Raw genomic sequence first — 17,770 nt, 5'->3', positions numbered from 1 at the left:
GGTGTCCCTGCCCAAGCAGAGGGTTGGATCTAGATGATCTTCAAGGTCCCTTCAAACCCAAACCATTCCATGACTCTGTGAAATCTCCAAGTGTCCTGCAGGAGAATCAGGCTCCTTTGTTACACCAGAGGGTTCTCTCTGATGGGAGAACATGAATCTCACACCACATCCTTTAGTATTTGCTGCTAATGCCACCTGGTGTGGAACCAAACAGGGAAATCAGCTGTTGCCTTCCTAGAAATACAACCTGGGGGCAAACAAGCTCCTCCTGAGAACAGGATCATGCAGTATCAGTGTTAATTAATTGCAAGGTAATAATTCTTTCACATGAAAGGCTTTGGTTTTTAGGTTTTTCTTAAAGAAACTCTAAGTACGTGGATTTGTGGGCACTGATTCCCTTCAGCTCTCTCCTGACTTCATGTTCCCTCCTCCTCCTAATTGGTCTGAAGACACTTTCCCATAACATGACTCATCCTCTGGATCTGGTTGGACTGCTCTGCTGACTCACCTGAGGCTCATGGAGGTGTCTGTGTGAGACCTCAACATGAAAAGACATTAATGATAAGGAAAAAGAGAGAAGCAGGGATACCAAAGCAATAAATAGGAGGTGCAGCTGCCTCTTCCATGACTCTGGAGGTCTGGAAAAACAATGGAGTGAAAAGCAAGGAGAAGCAATGAATCCTCCAGAGAAAGCAGGAAGGTGACTCCCAGATCTCTACCCAAATATTAAGATCATGGGAAGAAACTCTTTCAATGCCAAAACAGCTACACTAGGGAACTTGGAGCAAGTCCACTGTGTTTATATGGATTCTGTATCACTGCTTTTATACATGGAAATAAATAAATACCTGTAAGAGAATAAATGCATGAATAGCCTATAAATATCCCCAGGGAGTGTCAGAAAGGTGGGACCAGGCTCTTCTCAGCAGTGCCCAGTGACAGGACAAGGGGCAATGGGCACAAGCTGGAACATTGGAAGTTCCGTCTAAACATGAGGAGGAACTTCTTTACTATGAGAGTGACAGAGCCCTGGGACAGGCTGCTCAGAGAGGTGATGGAGTCTCCTTCTCTGGAGACATTCCAGACCCATCTACACATGTTCCTGTGGGATCTACTGTAGATGATCCTGCTCTAGCAGGAAGTTGGACTAGATGCTCTCCAGAGGTCCCTTCCAACCCTGATGACTCTGACTCTGTGACTCTCTGTGAAGGTTGAGTGAGCTCCAAAGCTCCCTCTGGAGCTGCTCTGGGGAACTGAGCTCAGGCTCTTCCTGCAAGCCCTGCTCCTGCCATGGGGCCTCCGAAAGAGAAACATGGCCCAAGATGACCAAGCTGGAGCTGGAAGCTGCTATTCGACAGCCAAAGTCAGGGCAAAAGCAAAAGGAGGAGTCATGGCAAACTGCCTGGCAGGGCTGGCACTGCTGGAAGGAGCTGGGTGTGGGTGCCACCACCCCACCCCTCTCCAAAGCTGCCATAGGTGGATGTGTGGGGCTGGGCCTGACTGATACCATCCAAACCCTTTCTCAGTGCTATGTCTCATCTTCCCTGCATTGCTCCAGAAGAGCAGGGAGATGTTAGGTGAGTAGCGTGGGCTGGGTAACAGTTCTGGTTGTCACCATGGTATGGGGACCTGCCAGCCCAAACCAACTTTACATTAACACCTCAAGCATCTTCAGGGTCCATTTCCCTTCCCTTTTTTTCCAAAAATACACAACATTTTCCATACATACACAACATTTCCCTTACATATACAACAGAAACTGTGGCTGCCCCATCCCTGGAAGTGTTCAAGGGCAGGTTGGATGGGGTTTGGAGCAACCTGGTGTCCCTGCCCATGCAGGGTTTTTGATCTAGATGATCTTGAAGGTCCCTTCCAACCCAAACTATTCCATCACCCTGTGGTTCCAGGACAATTTCTTAATATTGTTGCAACTTCTATGCTAATGTTCTCTTGGAAGCAGAGTGATTTTGGTGGATCCTCTAGGCAAGAAGACTTACTGGAAGTGTTCTGAGGAAATGCTTTCAGGTAGTTTTGCAAACACCCACTAATGTTTTATACATGCAAAAATCTGTGGGGTTACAATGTTAATAACAGGCTGCCAGGGCTGAACTCCCCAAGATTGAATCATAGCGTCGCTTTAAAATATATATGTCAGGGCCACCTCTGTGATTTTCTGAATCAGGCAATGAGAAACCCCTTGGGAATTTGGATCCCTTTGGGTTTGGGTTTGTTGTTTTTTTTTTAATTAAAAGTCATTTCTACATTTGCCATCCTAAGCACACTATTTAAAAGGAGTTGGTTAAATATTCACCTTTCCAAATCGGGGCGTATTTGCTAATTGAAATGGTGTTAGATCCCCCGGGGGGCTGAGACTGAGCTTCAAATGTGGCATGAAACTCAGATTTTCACCTCAGCAGGTCAAGCTGGGCACAGATTGGTGCTGTAACAGTTAGTCCTCTGTATCACGGAATGATGGAATGGTTTGGGTTGGAAGGGACCTGAAAGATCATCTGGATCCCACCCCCTGGCTGGACAGGGACACCTCCCACCAGCCCCAAAAACCCTCCTGAGCAACCCTAAATAAACCTGTTGCTCCTCATTTCCCTGCCCCCCCCAGGTGTGAGGAATGACCAGCTGTGCCAGAGCATTGCTCCCTTCCCCACATTCTTGTTCACTCCTCTCCACTCTTCTAAGCATTTTCCTCATGGAATTGTGACCATAACCACCAGGAAAGGGACTGGAGGTAAAGTGGTTTATTCCAAACCAGACAGAGCAATTCCCAGCTCCCTCTCACCCTCCCACTTGAACCAAAATGAACTTTCTCCCCTCGTGTTCCTTCCTGGGCTCGGCCAGGAATGTTGTTGCAGAGGAGGAGACATTTCATGCTCAGCTGGGGTTTCATGCTCAGGCTGCCACGTCAAGCCCTTGCACTGGGTTAGATTCTTCCCTTGGAAGAGACTTGGCCATGAAATGAGGAGCCAGGCCGTGCTGAGCTCTGCAAGGAGTGGCTCTCCAAGGTGATCCTGGCACCGCAGCCACGCAGTGACTCCCAACCCTGTAAACACACCCTAACCAGCTTTCAACTAACGAGCACACTTACAACTAATGCCAGGTTGGGTTCTTATGCATTCTTGGAGGTCATGACGTCAGGCAAAGAAAACAAACCCCAGTTTTCTAAGGATCTGCAGGGGTGAGTCCTGCAGAACCTCCAACTGGCCACAGAACCCACGGGCTCCCACGGGAGCCCCATCCCAGCAGCTGCAGGAGCCTCGTGGAGCAAACAAGAGCAGGTTTGATGCTGAAAACGGTGACATTAAAAGAATTTGGGGATGGGACTCTGCTGGTCACGTGCTGCTGAGAATAGGGTAATCAACACCAAGAGTAAGCAGAACAATTAGTGTAATTACACGTCGAATTTTGTTTGGGGAGTAATGGAAGGGAATGTACAAATATGACGTTACTTTCTTGCATCAGCCTGGTGGTCCAGGAAGGTATATAAAACCATTCATGATTCAGAAAGCTTCCAGCAGGTTGCCCTGACTTCTCCTCGGTGAACTGAGTAAGTTGGATCCTGATATTACCCCCTTTTCTTAAAAAGAATATTTTTTTTTTTAAAGTATAATTTAAAAAATATTTCTATTTGCTTCAAGCCTGATATTTTTATTAATATTCTGTGCTTCTGGGCAGTGTTCAGCTGCTTATTTTCAGGAGTCATTTGTTAATAATCTGCACATCAGCTGCACTGATGCATTGAGGTTTAAAAATACATTGGAAATCTAGATATTATTGAAGATCTAGAATATATATCTAGTTGTAGATATAGATATAAATATATATATCTTTATAAGGTGTATAGAAATATGGTAGCCTTAAAATAACTTAGTAAATAGCTGGGAATGTTGTTCTGACTTTGTGGCTTCTAATTTTTATCGTGTTTTGGTATCATGTGTCAATCTTGAGATAATCCATATATAGATGTGAGGTGGTGAAACAGCTGGAGTCACCTCTGGGAGCAGAGCCAGGCATTAGGACATAGCACCTCTGTGGATGTGGTTCTCCAGGGTTCCTGGCCTTTGGGAGGTCCCCTCCTGGGACCCTGTTGGTCACTTGCTGTCAGTCTGAATGGCCAAAGCTTTGCTAAATCATCTGAAGGAGAAATGGGAACCCAGAAAATGTCTGCTTAGGGTGTATGATCCTTGGGAAGTTGCTTTGGGTGGTTTTGTTCTGCTGATGCAAAGCAGTGGTGTCATGCAAAGTGTCCAACAGGCTGGGTGAGAATCTATTACCCACTAGAAATGTTTTGTGCTGGGTTTTTGTGCTGGATGTTGTGTGTTTGGGGTGGTTTTCAGCTGCCCACTTGCTCTGCTTTGCTTTCTGCTGAGGGGTTTGCAGGTCCAGTCAATGCAGAATTAAGGGAAGCAGTAGAATGAAAGGCTGGGAATCTAAGATAGTGTCTGGATTGAAGGTCAGGAGAAGTTTAGGTGAATAATGGGTACTTTAACATTGTGTTTAGAATGAAACTGGGTAAAATTGCTTGAATCAAACTAAGTCCCACCCAGGCTGTTCTAGATGCAGCTCAGTTAGACAAAAAAAATAGCAATTGCCTTGGCTGAAATAAAAATATTAGATTTTAATTGAAACAACAGATTCAGTAGCTCCTTTGTTTGGTGTTTTGTTTGGAACTTGGATAAATTTGAATGACATTTATTTTGCAATGTACTTCTATGATATTTTCCAAATTACCTTCCTACCTTTCAGTTTCTTTCAAAAGGAAGAAAGAAGGTGTAAAATCTAGTCCAGGTTTGTAACCATTTTGCTCCCTGTGAAATTTAAATTCAGGAGACCTTTCATCTGGTTTTTGCTGAGCTTCAGCTTTTTCCTTGTGATCTTGAAAAAAGCTCTTATTTGCTTAATTGTCCATGTGAGTGTGACACTAAATATGCTGGATTAAAGCTGCCTGTTATAAACTAACTGCACTGAAAACATAGTACTTGGTATCCTTGTGGGCTTGACTCCCTCACGTATAATACAGGGATTAAATATCTCCTTCTGCCTCTGGTCTGCTGAGCCCAGGTGACATGTACATTTGGTAGAGTAAAACCTCCCCTGGGTTTTCCTTTTCTTCAATGCCTGATGCTGTGTTACCCTCATTTTACTGAACTCTACCTCTGGAGTCCAAATTACATAGAAGAAAGCAGACATTGATTAAGGAGCAGTCCCAAAGAGGTGGTTTGATGTCTGCAGGAAGGAACCAGGCTCTGAAAGGTCACAGAGGAGAATCATAGAATCATGGAATGGTTCGAGTTGGAGGGACCTTCAAGATCATCCAGATCCAACCCCCTGCATGGGAAGGGACACCTCCCACCAGCCCAGGCTGCTCCAAGCCCCATCCAACCTGCCCTTCAACACCCCCAGGGATGGGGCAGCCACAGCTTCTCTGGCCAACCTGGGCCAGGCTCTCACCACCCTCATGGTGAAGAATTTCCTCCTAATGTCTAATCTAAATCTCCCCTCTTCAGGTTTGAACCCATCCCCCCTTGTCCTCTCACTACTTGCCCTTGTAAGAGAAGAGCAAAGCCAAGCAGACCAGATGGTTGTCAACCTGCCTTCCCATTTGTGTCTCTTCAGGGTTCCTACTAGCTCAGCTCAAGTGTTGATCCCATCCTACTGCCTCCTTTGATTTTATATTTGCTCCTTCCCACCCCTTGCAGGTCTCCAGCATAACTCAAAGATGTCCTGTGAGAAAACCCTCTGCAAGGAGCCCTGCTCTGTCCCCTGTGACCTGAAGTGCCCCGAGCCCCGCGCCGCGGCCTGCAATGAACCCTGTGTCATCGCCTGCCCGGACTCCCGTGTCATCATCTTCCCACCTCCCGTGGTTGTGACCTTCCCAGGCCCCATCCTCACCACCTACCCGCAGGAAACTGTGGTGGGCTCCACAGAGTCAGCCGAGCTGGCTGGGGCCTTGGAGTCAGGGGTGCCCATCACGTCAGGCCAGAAGGGCGTGGGGTGCCTGGAGCCCTGTGTCATCCCTCAGCTCACCAAGTGTGAGACCCAGTGTGTCCCCAGCTGTGCCACCACCTGTGTTGCACAGTGTGCCCCTCCCTGTCCCCCCCCATGCCCTGCTCCGTGCCCTGCTCCGTGCCCTGCTCCCTGTGCCACCAAGTGTGCCCCACAGTGTCCTGCCCCGTGTCCTGCCCCATGTCCTGCCCCATGTCCTGCCCCATGTCCTGCCCCATGTGCCACCAAGTGTGCCTCAGAGTGCTCCTACACCTATTCCACCCGCTGGAAGCATCCTTGCCAGAGGGGCTTCTGTAAGAAGATCTAATCACCTTCAAACCAAAGAATAATCCCAAGGAAAAAAAGAAGAGGCAAAGAAATGAAAGGATATGGCAAGTGACTGACAGGAGTGGCAACCGGAGAGGAAAGCTCAGCTGGAAACCAGGACCCTCCATGGAATTCTGATCAAATGCTTTAGCTTAGATGAATGCTTTCTGTCTTCTTGGGGCTTTGCATCTTCCATCTGCACTCTTAACTTTCTCTACCCAGTTTGACATTGAGGGTGGTTTGAAAACAAAGCGTAGAAAGGGATTTGAATGTCAGGTTCAGCAAGGATAAAGGAAGTGAGCAGCTCAATGGAACATGTCACACTGGGATAGGCAACTGCTTTTAGGTCTTTTTGTCTCTAGAAATAGGCTCTTTCTAGTCTGCATTACTCTTTCTGCAAATGTTTGACTCTGCATTTACATTAAAATGCTTCTGCATCCAACCATTGGCCTTCTGAATCTCCTTTTTCCTCTGCTACTTATTTGCAAAGCTCTCTTGGTGACACTCAGCCTTGTATGGAGGGACAGAAGGTGTCCTGAAGACTCTTCCTACACCACTTGAGACTAGATGGCCAGGTAAAATGTAGGATTTGGTTCTGCTCTCCAGGCCCCTGGATGAAAATGGGGTATAAAGCAGGTTGTAGCCTGGAAACCAGTGAGCAGAATTCCTAGAGAAACAAGGTTCTGTATTTTGTAGTTTTACACATCCAAGTCAGAGCTAAATGTGTGGTTTTTGAATGTCCTGTTCTATTCCATAACCAGTCCTACCTGGAGCCCTTCTAGAAATCAACCAGACTGAGCCAGATTCATGATATTCTTCCTATTTCTGCATCAAAACTTTCCCAGCTTGTTTTTTTTTTGCAAAGAACTTGTTGACATGGAAGTGTTGAAAGCCACGTGTGGACCTGGAGCACCAGTTTCTTTCTTGCTCCTGGATGTCCTGCTCAAAGCCTACATCTGCCCAGCTGGTGCCAGCAGTGGGTCCCTCTAGGCAGAAGGACATCAGGTGTGTCCTGCTAAAGCCAAGCAATTTCAGATGCTGTTTTTATACTAAATATTATGTTAATGTCATTCTTCAATGATGTGTGTTTGCTTCTTTCAGTCCCAGCCTTTTGGTGCCTGGGAAATCCCACGTCATCCTTGTAATTATACCCACCCAGAAATATCTGGAGACTTCCTCAGAACAAAGGGAGTCAGGTTGCTTCACAAACATGCACTGATGTATTACACATGTAAATTGGTATGTTAATCTCATGTTAATAGTATATTGCTTGGGTTACATTCCCCAAGACTCTGTAATGACTGAGTTGGGAAGAAAAAAAAAAGAAAGGTCCTGGTTTCCCACCTGTTTATCTCCATATCTTCTCAGGGTATTTTTTTTCCCTAGTAAACTGGTGATTTTCACTCTAAAGTTGCTTTTCTTTTTTTTTATATGATGATACTTTTCATGTCAATGATCAAGACATAGGGCTGTTTCCAACCAGCCCAAATCTGAGGGGCTCGTGGGCTGTATTTGAACTCAGCCTAGTTGTTCCAGAAGTGCCAGTTCACTCTCCAGGTGACCACATTTTAAAACAAGATGGTTTTTTAAACATTAAAAAAGAAAAAAAAGGGAGGTGGGCTGGGGGTGCAAAAAGCAGTTTTTATCCCTCTATTGAGTAGAGTTTCATAGTTGAAAGAGCTAAAAACCCAGCAGCCTGGGTGGTTTTATTAGGGAAACCACTCAATACAAGCCTGTCAAACCCCAGGCAATCAGGCTAGAACAACTTAATGCTGGGCAGTCACAACTACCAACATTGTCCCCCCCAGCTCCTCACCACAAACCCGACCAGTCCTAGAGGTTAAATGAATTGGATATTTGAGGAGAGAGCTAAACATAGAAAAAGAGGAAAAGCTGAGCATTAAATCAGCTCTGGAAGTGCTACCTAAGCTAGAAACACAAAGGTGTTTGATGTCAACCAGGAACCTTTCCTCCCATGTCTGGGCAGGTCAAATGGGGCAATCCATGTCTCCAGCACAGGACTTGGAGGTTCCTCTTCATTCCCAGCACCTTTCATAGCCTGGGGGATGTGCTTTGGGGCATGCTGCTCTCTCCTATGGGAACAGAAAGGTGCTGGTGGGGCTGCAGGACCCAGCTGGGATGCAAGTCTGGTCACCCAGCACCACGCTGGGGCTGCTGCCCTCCTGTGGCATCAGCTCAGGCTGACCCAGACCCCGAGGAGAAGGCAAATCAGCAGGAACTACAAAACCTATCTGCAAATCCAGACGTGTGCTCCAGGCAAGTCTAGGTCTGTGCTCCAGGCAGGTCTAGGTCTGTGCTCCAGGCAAGTCTAGGTGCATGTTCCCAGCCAGGGTGATCATGAAACAGCCATGAAGTGACCTGGGTTGGTGGCCAGAGCCCTTGCTGCCACTCCCATGCTCAGGAGAGTCTTCATCAGTGTCTACTCCTGAAGATCAGCCCAGTGATAAGTCTGTGCCAGTCCCTCCCTTAATATCTTTTCTCTGTCTACACCACACAACAGCTCCAAGTCTCCTGCCAGTCACTTTCCCAGCTGTTTTGGTCTTCACCACTCTTCCCATCTCTGATATTTTATGGCAAGCAAGTAGCTATTATGTCACTTTTTACAGGAAAGATAATTGCTGCCTTCAAGCTAAATGACTTGCTTCCATGGAGGAGCTTGGATTAGACTGAGCTGTTGGTAACTTTTGAAATGTCTAATATAAATTATAGTCTTGCCTAAACACCACAGCTAAATGTTACTATTTGGCTGCCCTGGTAGAAATGATGTAACAGACACTTCTGGGCTGGTAGCAAAACAAAACTTAACAAAGGAATGTGAAAAAAGGTCAGTGGCAGGAGAATTGATTCATGTTTAGAGTTGAGGCAGGGACATTGCCACAGTTTGACCAGCTCAAACCAGGACAGACACTCAGTAAGTGGCACTTTCAAAACAACTATTCAATATTAAATATTTGGAAATGCTTGGCCCTGTGAGCCTGTCTGAGGCCCCACAAAAGCCCCATGGGGTGAGTGCAGGAGTCTTCACCTTTCTGTCACTCCTCTTCAGGGCTACCTGGCCCCAAGCAAGGCACCCTGTGCCCATGTTATTATCATAGAACCATGGAATGGTTTGAGTTGGAGGGACCTTCAAGATCATCTAGATTCAACCCCTTGCATGGGCAGGGACACCTCCCACCAGCCCAGGCTGCTCCAAGCCCCATCCAACCTGCCCTTCAACACCCCCAGGGATGGGGCAGCCACAGCTTCCCTGGGCAACCTGGCCCAGGGTCTCTCCACCCTCATAGTGAAAAATTTCCTCCCAATGTCTAATCTAAATGTCCTTCTTCCAGTTTTAAGCCATCACCCCTTTTCCTCTGACTACAAACCCCAGTAAAAAAAAAGTCCCTCCCTTCTTCCCTTCCTCAGAGCAGCTGTGCCAAAACACAACACAAAGGTCAACACTGTGAATGCACTCAAAGGATTGACAGGTTTCAACAATTATTCTCTCCTGAGCAAGCACCATTTTCAAAGCAGTGAGGAGTGTTTCACCACAGGCACCCTGCTCACAATGCCCACATCCCTCATTAAGATTTAATCTTTGCATATGAATCAGGCCTGCAAATCTTCAAGGCAATACTCCTGAGTTTCCAAAACCTGAGTCAGTAAGACATGCTAATGAACCCAAAGATATTATTTTGCCAAGGTAATGCATGAGAGGTGGGTCCTCCCATGATCCAAGTTACTCTTCCCTCCCTGTTACAACTCTCTGCCAGCTTAGCAGCAGCCAGGCTCTAAAGGGACATGAGCAAGAGATGTTGGCCAAACCAGAAAGGCACAGAGACTAAACCTGAAAATACCCTTTCAAACATGCACATCTGGAGCTGAAAACCATCCCAAATCACATCAACTGTGTGTAAACCAAAGACCTGTTTGAGAACGGAGGAAATGAACCTGGAGAAGCCAGGCTGGTGACAAGGCTTATGATGGTGGTGGCTGCACTTCAGCCAAAAAGGTCAGGATGGAGCTCTGTGCCCTCATCACTCCTTGCCATAAAGAATAGTTGTGTTCCTGCCCTTCACCTGCTCATGTTTTGTTTTGTTGACCAGTTTGCAGCCAGAGTGTCAAAACAATCTCTGGATTTTGGTGAGTCACTAAGGAGATCCCTGGAGCAACAGCCTGGGAAAGTCTTGGGCTTGCTCAGAACAGGAATTGCAGGAGCTGTAACAATGCTGGTCCCTGCTGGTGTGTGGGGCTGGTGGGATCCTGGGAATGGCTGGAGTAGAATGGCCAAGTGCTGACTGATCATTTCTCTCTCTAACATCACACTGGGGATGTTTCCCCAGGGAGATGAAAGCCTCAGAAATGATGGTCACATTGTTAATTAAACCAAAACTGTTTGGTTTGAGGGCTTTTTTTTCAAGTCTACAGGCCAAGCCCCCACCTGGGCACACAGCTAGGAGCATGGCCAGGGCCAGGAGCCAGCAGCAGGGTGCAAGATGTTGCATTGTACAGAGAGGACAAGGGGGGATGGATGAAAAGTGGGAGAGGGAGCTGGAGGTTGGAGCTGAGGAGGGAATTGTGGAGTGTGAGGGTGGGGAGAGCCTGGCCCAGGTTGGCCAGGGAAGCTGTGGCTGCCCCATCCCTGGGGGTGTTGAAGGGCAGGTTGGATGGGGCTTGGAGCAGCCTGGGCTGGTGGGAGGTGTCCCTGCCCATGCAGGGGGTTGGATCTAAATTATCTTTCAAGTGTCTTCCAACCCATTCCATGATTCTATGATTACGTGGAGATGCTCCCACACTGCCCTGGTGGGAGGGCTGTGCCAGGGTGTTTGCTGCTCTGACAATGCGCTGTTCCCAAAGATGAGCTTGGAAGCCCATTCAGCTTGTTGGGAATGGGATGAGGAATGGGAAAGAGCTGTGAGGCAGACAGAGGCTGAAGGGTTCCCATAATGCCAGCTTGGCATTCATACCAGTGGTGACTCCAGTCACTTCTAGTAGATGAGTGTTTGGAAGACAAAAACTGTGGTAAACAGCTCATCAGTTCTGCCTCTTAGGTTTTCTTTGGAAGCTTTTGAAGGGACATAATTTACAGCACCTATCCTGAGCTGTGGCTGTGTGCCAGGACACTCCTGGGGTGCTGAGCCAGGGGCTGTGCACCAGTGTGCCCCTCCTGTCCTTTCCAAGGCATGCGGGGGCACAGGGAGGAGTTTCCAGCTTGGTCTGAGCTGGAAGGACAACCACACGTTCCCCAGGATAAAACCAACTTCAGTTTCCTCTGGCAGCAGTCAGCAAACCATCAAAGCTGCTGGAAACTCATCCCTAAAGTTGCATTTTCATGGTATAAATTATTCGTTACTGCTGCTGACTCATAAGTGCTGGAGAGCAAAACACTGATTAGGGGAAGCAGGACTGCAGAAGGTGAGTGTCAGGAAGGCATCTGCTAATGCTGCTAAAGTCAGCTTGAAAAGGATTAACATGAGCACTGTTTCCTCACGGGCACTGCTGGGCTTGCTCCTATTAATTGTCGTTTATTGTGTGTATTTGAGATTTGCTTCTTACCAGTGTTTATAAATTGCTTCAAATAAAGATTGTTAAAGTGGACTTCTGGTGACAAATTCTGGTTAGTGAAGAAAATTCAATCCTGCTGTTCGGGGAAAAAGAAATCCCTGTGCAAGTTTGTTCTAGGCAGGAGCACAGAGCTTTAGGCAGTCTGGAGATATTAACATGGGCCATGAAAACTGCGTGGCTCAATATATGATGTGGTTCTGAGTTACTAGATGTTTCATTTTTATAGGCCTCCGCACGATGTAGAAGATCCTTTATTGGTTGTGAATCAATGTGAGGATCTCTAGTCTGTTTTCTTTGATCCTCATGAAATCTCAACTGTTTTTTTAGAAATAGTAGTGGTGATTTGGGCGTGTAGCTGTGCATTGTGGCAGATCTTGTACAGTGATGGAACAAAAAAAGTTGTACACTACTAAAAACCTTACAGTGTGAGACAGGTGACACCAGCTGTATGCACAAAGGTGGGAGAATACAAAAGAGTAGTTGGGTGCTATTTCTTAGTATGACAATTATAGCATCATGAAGAGTATGTTGCCAATATTTTTTTTCAGAAATAACAGCAAAAAAGCCACAAAGTAGGTGAATGATGTGTGTAGATTATTCACTATTAACTTTATTGTTATTCTTACACGGGTTGATCAGTGTAATATTTTTTCAAAAGGCCTTCACAGTGGATTGAGATCTTGTTGCTTTTAGGTTTTATTCCTATCTGAAAATAACAGAGATAGTGTTTTTTTCTGTAAATACCCTTTCAAACATGCACATCTGGAGCTGAAAACCATCCCAAATCACATCAACTGTGTGTAAACCAAAGACCTGTTTGAGAACGGAGGAAATGAACCTGGAGAAGCCAGGCTGGTGACAAGGCTTATGATGGTGGTGGCTGCACTTCAGCCAAAAAGGTCAGGATGGAGCTCTGTGCCCTCATCACTCCTTGCCATAAAGAATAGTTGTGTTCCTGCCCTTCACCTGCTCATGTTTTGTTTTGTTGACCAGTTTGCAGCCAGAGTGTCAAAACAATCTCTGGATTTTGGTGAGTCACTAAGGAGATCCCTGGAGCAACAGCCTGGGAAAGTCTTGGGCTTGCTCAGAACAGGAATTGCAGGAGCTGTAACAATGCTGGTCCCTGCTGGTGTGTGGGGCTGGTGGGATCCTGGGAATGGCTGGAGTAGAATGGCCAAGTGCTGACTGATCATTTCTCTCTCTAACATCACACTGGGGATGTTTCCCCAGGGAGATGAAAGCCTCAGAAATGATGGTCACATTGTTAATTAAACCAAAACTGTTTGGTTTGAGGGCTTTTTTTTTCAAGTCTACAGGCCAAGCCCCCACCTGGGCACACAGCTAGGAGCATGGCCAGGGCCAGGAGCCAGCAGCAGGGTGCAAGATGTTGCATTGTACAGAGAGGACAAGGGGGGATGGATGAGAAGTGGGAGAGGGACATTGAGGTTGGACATGAGGAGGGAATTCTGGGCTGTGAGGGTGAGGAGCCCCTGGGCCAGGTTGGCCAGGGAAGCTGTGGCTGCCCCATCCCTGGGGGTGTTGAAGGGCAGGTTGGATGGGGCTTGGAGCAGCCTGGGCTGGTGGGAGGTGTCCCTGCCCATGCAGGGGGTTGGATCTAAATTATCTTTCAAGTGTCTTCCAACCCATTCCATGATTCTATGATTACGTGGAGATGCTCCCACACTGCCCTGGTGGGAGGGCTGTGCCAGGGTGTTTGCTGCTCTGACAATGCGCTGTTCCCAAAGATGAGCTTGGAAGCCCATTCAGCTTGTTGGGAATGGGATGAGGAATGGGAAAGAGCTGTGAGGCAGACAGAGGCTGAAGGCTTCCCATAATGCCAGCTTGGCATTCATACCAGTGGTGACTCCAGTCACTTCTAGTAGATGAGTGTTTGGAAGACAAAAACTGTGGTAAACAGCTCATCAGTTCTGCCTCTTAGGTTTTCTTTGGAAGCTTTTGAAGGGACACAATTTACAGCACCTATCCTGAGCTGTGGCTGTGTGCCAGGACACTCCTGGGGTGCTGAGCCAGGGGCTGTGCACCAGTGTGCCCCTCCTGTCCTTTCCAAGGCATGCGGGGGCACAGGGAGGAGTTTCCAGCTTGGTCTGAGCTGGAAGGACAACCACACGTTCCCCAGGATAAAACCAACTTCAGTTTCCTCTGGCAGCAGTCAGCAAACCATCAAAGCTGCTGGAAACTCATCCCTAAAGTTGCATTTTCATGGTATAAATTATTCGTTACTGCTGCTGACTCATAAGTGCTGGAGAGCAAAACACTGATTAGGGGAAGCAGGACTGCAGAAGGTGAGTGTCAGGAAGGCATCTGCTAATGCTGCTAAAGTCAGCTTGAAAAGGATTAACATGAGCACTGTTTCCTCACGGGCACTGCTGGGCTTGCTCCTATTAATTGTCAGATGTAACTGTCACTGCTAGTTGTAGAAATCTGTCTCCTGCAATTTTGCATCCAATTATTTGGTGCTTATACAGTAAATCCCTCAGGAAATGCAATGTCTCCTGACCTGCATTTGTGCAGTATCCATCCCTTTAGGGTGTCCAGTATAACTGGAGCATCTAACACTAACTGGAATTTACAGGCTCTGTAATAAGCTAATGAGTCCAGAAGTGTTAATCTGAATTTCCTGCTGGCTCCCCTGAAGGGCATCAACCATGTCCAAGAGTGGTCAGGAATTCACTCACTCCTGCCCAACATTTTTGCTCATTTATCACTGCAGCTTCTTACTGCTCTGCAACAAAACCCAACTTTCCATTCCCAAAAAAGCATTTCTATGCAACGTTGAGACAGAATGTAGAAAGAGGGGAAAAGGAACCTAACTTAGGGCTAAGCCAGAAAGCTGGACTCCTGTAGTCCACAGAAAAGGAGATTTTGGGATCTCAAACCTCTGGCTGCTCTTCTGAGCTACTGGAATAATGTCCCACTCTCTCCTCTGGCTGCAATGGTCAGTTTTTAACAAGCCTGGCAAGTTTTAGGTCAACGTGTCACAGGCCCCTACAAGCTTCTGCCCTTGCCAAGATCTCTCTGCCTGCTGTGATGGATGATTTGGATGCTTCTCTTTTAATTTCTCAGGTGACCACCACAGGAATGAGCCCAGGGCAGTAGCTGATCCACTTAGGTGTTTGTAATTGGGGATGTTAACAGACTTCTGGCACAGCATATGGTGCCTCACCACCCTGCTCTATTTTGGGGCTGGCTGAAGGCAGCATCCCCATGAGATAAGGGTTAAAGGGTGATAACAAACCCACAGTTGTCTTGGTCTGCAAAAATGACAGACGCTCACAGAGGCTTTGGTTGTGAGAACCCTGGTTAGGAAGGTCTTGGCAGAGACCTTCCATTCTCCAGACACAAACTCTCCTGTCTTTCTCCTGGGCTTTGGGCAAGGTCCATCTCCATGGTGGTTGCACTGTTGACTCTGACAGGTGGGATAAGACAGCTGTGGTGGAATTTTGCTGGTTGGTTTGGTGGGATGAAACATAGCACCTTGTGTCCAGGCTGGGCAGCAGAAATGTGCCTTCCTGCAACTCCTTCCTCTCTCCTCCTTGTTTACACCCTTGACAATTTAAGCCCAACCTTCAAGGCACAGATTATGCTGAAATGATGTGGGATGATTATGAGGAAGCTCCAGACAACACTTATCTGGGTTGTTCTAATTTTTCCACAGAATAAAGGGCTTCAAAGTACCTCTGTGTGATTAACACGTTGTAGATACACAGTTCTACTATAATAAAGATAATGACATGTTGTTGCAGAGCTAGGTCTTGTTACTAAGTATTAGTTTCACTTCAAAACATTATCTTATCATCCTCTTAAGCAGACCCTTCCTAGCTCTGCAGGTCAAGGTTATTTTCATCGTTATGCTAAAATAAAAGCCTTAAGTTTCTGGATGTCCTGGTCTTTGCATGGTGTAAATCTGCTCTAACCATTGAAAAGACACCTGAGATCATGACCCTGCCTAAAATCTGGGCTTAGGTTGTTTAAAACAAGATTGAAAATAGCCTGATAGCATGATAAATTAAACTTTCCTAATTAAACAGTGTAATAGCAATTACAGAAGCCCTTCCTCCCCAGTGATAACTTTGCTTGTGTAAATAAATTGTGAATATCCGCGGAAGTGGAGAGTCCACAGATTTACAGAGCTAGAGATTTTACATCTCTAGCTCTGCTTCCACCTACAGGATTTGGAGTCCTTCAACACCTCGAACAAGGAATTCCAGCCAAGGTTTTCAAAGCCCGGGGAGGAGTTTTGCACTTTCTTTCCAAAGAAACCTTTTGTGCTGTCAGCTCCAACAGTGACCATGAAGAAGCCCAAGTCAGATGGGTCTGAAGCTGCCTGGGGCTCAGAACAACTAACCCTAAGGACCATAATTACAGGCAGTTGAAGGAACAAGATCTGATTTGCAAGTTGATGAGATAATCACCAAATAATCAGTCCTTTAGCCTCGGGGCAGTTGGAGGAATTGTATAAAAGCTCTTGCAGCTCAAGGCTCTTTTCCTGCTTCTCCTTAACTTTCTCCTGAGGATCAGGTAAGTCTGATTTGCCTTTTGATTGTTGCTGCTTTAGTGTGGAGCTTTGTAATTCTCAGAATTGCTACAAACAAACAGGCGATTGTGGGTCTGAGAGAGGAGGATTTGTGGAGGAAAAGTGGAATTTGTTAGGAATTTAGAGACCCACATGGTTTGTAGACACTTTCTATTGAGTATATGGGGGTCTAAATCTTCTGCTTTCTACAGTCTCTCTATAGAAACCTTTTGCTACTGGAGCTTATTTCTTTAAGATGGTTATTTAACCAGCTTCTCATCTAATCAACTATTCCTTCTTTTATACACAGCCAGTGAAGTTTAACACTTTAATCCTTTTTCTCCTGCTGTGCTTACATAGACTGGTGTGTCCTCTGCATGTTTAAGGTCTCGGCAGGTGGGAACACAAAGCCTCACTTTTCAGGACAGGGCACAATTTTGTGGCAGAAAAACAACTCCCAAGTTGAGAGCTCCAGCACCAAAGCTGATCAACATCTCCAGGGGGTGTCAGGAGGGTGGGACCAGGATCTTCTCAGCAGTACCCACTGACAGGATGAGGGGCAATGGGCACAAACTGAAGCACAGAAGGTTAAAAGCTTCTTTGCTGTGAGGGTGACAGAGCCCTGGGACAGGCTGCCCAGGGAGGCTGGGGAGTCTCTTTCTCTGGAGACATTCCCAACCCACTTGGACATGTTCCTGTGGGATCTGCTGTAGGTGACCCTGCTCTGGCAGGGGGTTGGACTGGATGATCTCCAGAGGTTCCTTCCAACCCTCACCACTCTATGACCCCCTCTTCTGAAGGGAGGAACCTTCCTGTTTGCTGGATCTTCATAGGGATTCTGGTTTTAGTGGGACTTCTCTGTGGTTGGATGCAGAGCTGTTAAAGAGCTGCTGTCAATTGTTAGAGTCTAAAATCAGGCTGAAGCACCTGGGGTGCTGCTTTTTGTGGCCCTGAGGTTCTGGCTCTGCCAGAGCTGGTCTGAGACATCCAGAGAACCCCAGATGTGTTTTGCCAGTGGTGCCTGGCATTCCCAGCCTGTTCCTGTAGATGACCCAGCTCTAGCAGGGAGTTGGACTAGATGATAGACCCTTCTGACCCTGACCACTCTGTGACCTGTGCACCGATTGCAAGGCACCTGGTGTTCCTCTCATCTTCTCCCTGTGTTTCAGACTCACCCACTGCCCAGAGCCATGTCTTACTGCGGGGAGCTGTGCTTGCCCTACAGCAACCAGTGTGATGTGTCCTGCCCGCAGCCCTTTGCCAACGCCTGCAACGAGCCATGTGTGACATCCTGTGACGACTCCAGAGCTGTCATCTACCCACCACCCGTTGTCCTGACATTCCCAG

The 17,770-nt window shown here is 47.0% G+C and overlaps 1 protein-coding gene across 1 annotated transcript; it reads left to right on the top strand.

Annotated features, from left to right (window-relative positions):
- Positions 1-5,731: 5,731 nt before the first annotated feature.
- Positions 5,732-17,760, top strand: LOC104388155 (feather beta keratin-like; the record flags this gene model as incomplete). The annotated part of the gene is made up of 2 exons (XM_009996980.1): positions 5,732-6,001; positions 17,593-17,760. Coding segments are annotated over exons 1-2 (438 nt in total), but the record flags the coding sequence as incomplete, so codon positions are not given.
- Between the last annotated feature and the right edge of the window lie 10 nt (positions 17,761-17,770).

Source organism: Chaetura pelagica, unplaced genomic scaffold, assembly GCF_000747805.2.
Source record: "Chaetura pelagica isolate M959 unplaced genomic scaffold, ChaPel_1.0 scaffold584, whole genome shotgun sequence".
Lineage (NCBI taxonomy): Eukaryota > Metazoa > Chordata > Aves > Apodiformes > Apodidae > Chaetura > Chaetura pelagica.
This window is presented reverse-complemented; position numbering and strand designations above follow the sequence as displayed.